A 4,862-nucleotide genomic window follows, 5' to 3' on the forward strand; every position below is an offset into this window, starting at 1 on the left:
CTCTCTCTTTTGAAAGTATTGTTGATGCTATCTAACTAAGTGTTATGCTTTTTGTTGCTCTCTCCACCCAAGCACTCTTGTAATTCTTATTAGGAATCCATTCTAATGAAATGCCCACTATGTTCATGCTAATTTCCGCTACACATAAGTTATTAGGCCATTAAATGTTACAGCACCCACATCTTAAGATTGGTTGGTTTAACTTATCAAAAAATATGGGTGAGTGAACGCAATACCGTAAACTAGTGAAAGCGAAGCTTTGAATGGCTAGAATTCTTTTATAAGAAAAACTTATCAAAAAATGGAAAGATTCCCTCCCTTTTAGATTGAAAATTGGAAAGGAAGAAAGAGTCTTAACTCTTCCTATTTTGATGAAGGAAAGTTTGACTTTCACTTTCCCTTCGTTGTGTTTTTTGAAGGGTACGTACCTAGGGGGCATAACTACAATCAAAAGATGTCTATCAAGTGGGTTTAAAATAGAGATTATTTTATTCTATATTTTTTTTAATTTTCACATACAAAAGGGTGTTGTAAAAATTATAAATTTACAGCTTGAATTGAAAAAGGATCACTTTTATTGGTAAAAAATTCAAAGTTAAGGAGTTTTATAAATAGTCGTTGAACGCACGATGATATACAGGTTTTACATATAGTAACCCTCGTGAGGGACGCACCCCCCCCCCCCCCCTCCCTCTCTCTCTCTCTCTCACTCTCTCTCTACGCGAGCTCGAAAAAGCTTGTGGGTAGCGAGTTGTCTATACGTTCCTCTCTCTCTCTCTCTCTCTCCCCCGTTGGTAGCTCCTTAGAGCTATTTCGTCTCTCTGTTGTTCCTGCGTGAGGATAGCTAGCCCAAGCTTCTCTCTCTCTCTCTCTCTCTCTCTCTCTCTCTCTCTCTCTCTCTCTCTCTCACACACACACACACACACACACAGACACACACACACACACACACACACATACACACACACCAAGATCCAGCCATGTCAACGAATGCACAAGGAAACCGAACCGTTGCGCTAATCCCAAGTTGAACTGCTGCAACACACACACTCACTCACTCACACTCACACCCACACACTCACACACACAGGTTGGGGTGTCGCCTCCACCGTTTCATAACGTTGTTGCACGACGACATGACAGTTTTGATGAGGCCCTTCAAAATGCCACGTCAGTGGCATTATTTTTGGGTCTACTATCAAAATATTTTTATCTAACACTATCCTCTGTCGCCAAATAATTAAAATAAGCTCAATGTCCCAGTAGGCAAAGGATAGTGTTAGATTAAAATATTTTGATAGCTTAGAGCTTGGCATCCCACTTCTAAGAGTTGAGTCTCCCTAGTACCAACAGGGGTGGTGGGGGGAAAGAAACGACCTTGGTCACACCACTGCTACAGATAAAGTAGAGAATCTTCCAAGGTGGATGGCGTCGATGAGTCCGCTTCTTATTGGGTGAAGCTACCCTACAAACAAGGAGAGGAGATGGCTTCCTAAAATATAGCTTACCCCCCTCATTTCTCCGAGCGCTAGCAAGAGTACCTTCACTTTTCCTGACTTGCCTCTCGCTCTTCCTCAATATAGAGTGTCCAAGTCCCCTTACTCCCACTCGTCCCTGGTGCGACCCGGCCCTAAAAGAGTTACAACGGTCCAAGGAAATATAAGTTTCAAGGGTGCCTAATTTCAGTTCACAAAACATTTGTGACGCTTGAGCTTCTTTTCAACCGTCACGCAGATTTTGGTTATGGCGACCTTCTGGTCCGTGAGGTTGTAATTTGCAGGATAATGGATTAGGCAAAACATGAGGGCGCCATGATCTGTCGTCATGAGCTTCAATCTGTTCTGCGGCACGTCACCAGGTCGTCCAGGGCCGCCGGCAGCCGTGAAGGCTGCCATCAGCAAATTGCACGCTTCCATTGTCTCTATCACAGGAATCGCCAGCAGTGAACTCAATAGCAGCTTCCAGGCGAATGGGAATGGCAGCCCCATGTGTTTGCGCGGCATTGGCGTGCTCATCCATCCCACCCTTGTCCTTACTACCCATTCCACGATCCCCACTCCTGCCTCCATTAAGGATGCAAACCTATCCTTTTGTCTCGACATGGCCTCTCTCTCCTATGTCAAACGCAAGTTTGTGCCAGAGATGTACGGTGATATTTGCCCATGCCCTACTACATCTGTTACTTGATGGTTGCAATTTGTTATAGGGTTTTCTGCCTTGCAAGCACCAGGGGAAGTGTTGTGTGATTTCATGCTTGGTTCAGTATGATGTGAAACTTACTTGTGTGTGCATATGCATGTACACACGTGTAGCGCAAGTGTGCGGGTGCAGCATGCCGTGCGAATCTTTTGTTGGCGAGGTTGCTTTTAATGCAATCTCCATCCCTTCTCAGCACCAGGAAAATCGAACAAAATTGTGCCAAAGTTTTAAACATGATCCTGTGCACCTTGTCAAGCAGTTTTCGTGCAGGAAGATGTGTGCGCGCATATTGTTTGGTTGGTTTAGATACCTTTGCCCTGAAGATTAGCTTTATGATGAAGCATTAACTGGAAAGCGTTTAGTTCCATTAGCTGGAAATTGTTTACTTCCATTGATTCAACAGGGAAGGACCTATTTTGCTACATTCAATTGACATGCTAACATCTTGTGGTCGACGATGATGGTGGATGGCAGCTTCTTTCAGACGGATGCAGAGCTCGACTTAACAATCGTTTCATGCGAGATTGTTGCACCAGATATCGAAACCCTAGCATTGGACACGACAAGGCTTAGCCGAAGAGCGCTGCGTAAAGGTCGTACCGCCTTTGTCATGGGTTGCCAGGCCAAGGAGCCAGAAGATGTTGTCATTTTGGAAGGCGGCATCGTCGGAGTACAGAAAGCAGTAGGGCAGCCTAAACATGTATTTTTTCAAACAGGGGAAGGATTGTGGATGCCAGGGTCAGCGGGGTTTGACGAATTTGGCACCTTCTCCTTTTTGGTGACAAGCCCTCCCGGTGACAAGAGAAGCAGTGCATTTGGGGGCCTTTTCTCCAGCACGTATCCAAAGCAACACGCTATTTCAATTCAAGTTGTTAAAGATTGGGTGGAGCCTCTGTGGAGGATGAACAGGGATGAAGTTTTTCAAGGGCCGCAGCTTGCTTTAGCAGTGGCAGCAACTGCTGTTGTCGACAACGGTTTCAAGAGGCCTTCGTTGGAGGAAAATTCTTTACAGAAGCAAAAATCTATTGAGCCAAGAAGTAGTGTTTTCCTGGATACCGCACCGATAAGCACACCAATCCGACAGACAACCTTGCGGGCTGTGAAGAGTGTAGAAAAGGTTCCAACACCCCCTGCGTCTCCACCCCAAAATTGGCGTGGAGTCCCGGACCAGATAAAACCCGCCACTAAAACAGTCGGTGTCGAGACCATGAATGAGGAAACTGAATCAGAATTTGAGAAGAGATCTCCGAAGAATGCCAAAGTAGCAAAAAGAAGACCCAGAGATCAGTCTCCTAAAGGGGCAGTAGCGAGGGAGCGTAGAGCAAGGAGAGAGGAGTTCATGGCGGCTAAGAAGAACAAGGGACTGAAGAGACGGATGGACAAAGGGACAAAGGCTGCGGAGCCAGAGAAAGACAATGCTTCTGTGCAGACCGAGCTGTTTGTAACAGAGGCTGACATAAAGCCGATGATTATAGTCAGCCGGCCTGGAACTCCGGAACCAGGAACAAGGCCGGCAGGTGAAGGGGGCAGGAAAGGCCACAGGGAGAGGTGGAGCTTGCCAGAAGATGGGCACGGTTTAGACTTTTTGAGGGAAATGGACGAGGCACCGCCGCCACCCCCGACAGTGATACGACGGAGCCGTGCATCACTGCCATCCCTTGCAGCACCCCGCTCTAATAGCCTGCAGGAGGTAGAGAGTGTGCCTGCTTGGATGGAAAGGTATTATGCGCGTGGGCGATCCCTCTCAGAGCTTCCGTCCCGTGCGTCTTCTGCTGGAGCTACCCCACCACGCCCACGTCGTCAGGTTGTTTCGGATGCAGATCCTGAATTGGATGGTGATGACTCAGCCTCTATCAGTGGTTCTTCTTTACGTTCCTTGCAGCATGCTGGCTCTGCCTACTTCAAGCCCACCATCTCTTACATGCAAAAGCGTAACCCTGCCCAGCGAGATTCGATCCTTGCTCGACAAGCGTCACAAAATGCTCTTCCACGGTGGTCTTGATTTGTGTCAATAATTCTAATGAGAAAATATGCAGATTTCAGGCTAGAAGTGCATAAATGAGCAGGTGGGATCCTCGCCGGCCCGCCAACCAGAACACATGGCTAACTGAAAAGGGACATTTGTCAACCCGACACTTGAAAAATTAAGCAGGTGACTGACATTATGTGAGTGTTGTTGTTTGGAGAGATGTAAGCAAACACAGCAGTGTAGTGTGTGATCCAGGTGACCTTATTTGTACTTAAATCACATCTAATTAATTGCATTAATCGCATTATATACTGTGGTGAAATTAATTGCATCAGTCTTTGACAAGGTGCTTTAGTTAACTGAACTCCTATGTGATTTTGTCATGGGGCAACCAATTTATCTAAATATTTCTTAGTACTCTTGATTTCCACCATAGTGCAATTAAAGTAAGTTAGTTACGCTTGGAAAGTGATGTTTTGAAAAAGGCTATTGAGTTAAAAAGCTCAGGGTTCGAGGTTTACTACAAAATGCGCACAATTGGCCTAAGAAACTAGCAATATTGAGAAAGCTATACTTGCTACACTAGAATGTTTTTTGTATTCTTCTAAAATTGAAAAACTCAACCATCGTCATACACTATGACATATAGGGTATTTAAACTCTAGGAAGATTAGCTTTATGTTACATATACCAC

The 4,862-nt window shown here is 45.5% G+C and overlaps 1 protein-coding gene across 1 annotated transcript; it reads left to right on the forward strand.

Annotated features, from left to right (window-relative positions):
* The first annotated feature begins 1,708 nt into the window (after positions 1-1,708).
* Positions 1,709-4,540, forward strand: LOC147462630 (uncharacterized). Its single transcript, XM_086526873.1, has 2 exons — positions 1,709-2,144; positions 2,674-4,540. Exons 1-2 carry the CDS (start codon positions 1,825-1,827, stop codon positions 4,199-4,201), a joined length of 1,848 nt encoding a protein of 615 aa, XP_086382999.1. The 5' UTR covers positions 1,709-1,824; the 3' UTR covers positions 4,202-4,540.
* Positions 4,541-4,862: the final 322 nt, after the last annotated feature.

The sequence above is a fragment of the Adiantum capillus-veneris genome, chromosome 2 (assembly GCF_014529385.1).
Source record: "Adiantum capillus-veneris isolate H3 chromosome 2, ASM1452938v2, whole genome shotgun sequence".
NCBI lineage: Eukaryota > Viridiplantae > Streptophyta > Polypodiopsida > Polypodiales > Pteridaceae > Adiantum > Adiantum capillus-veneris.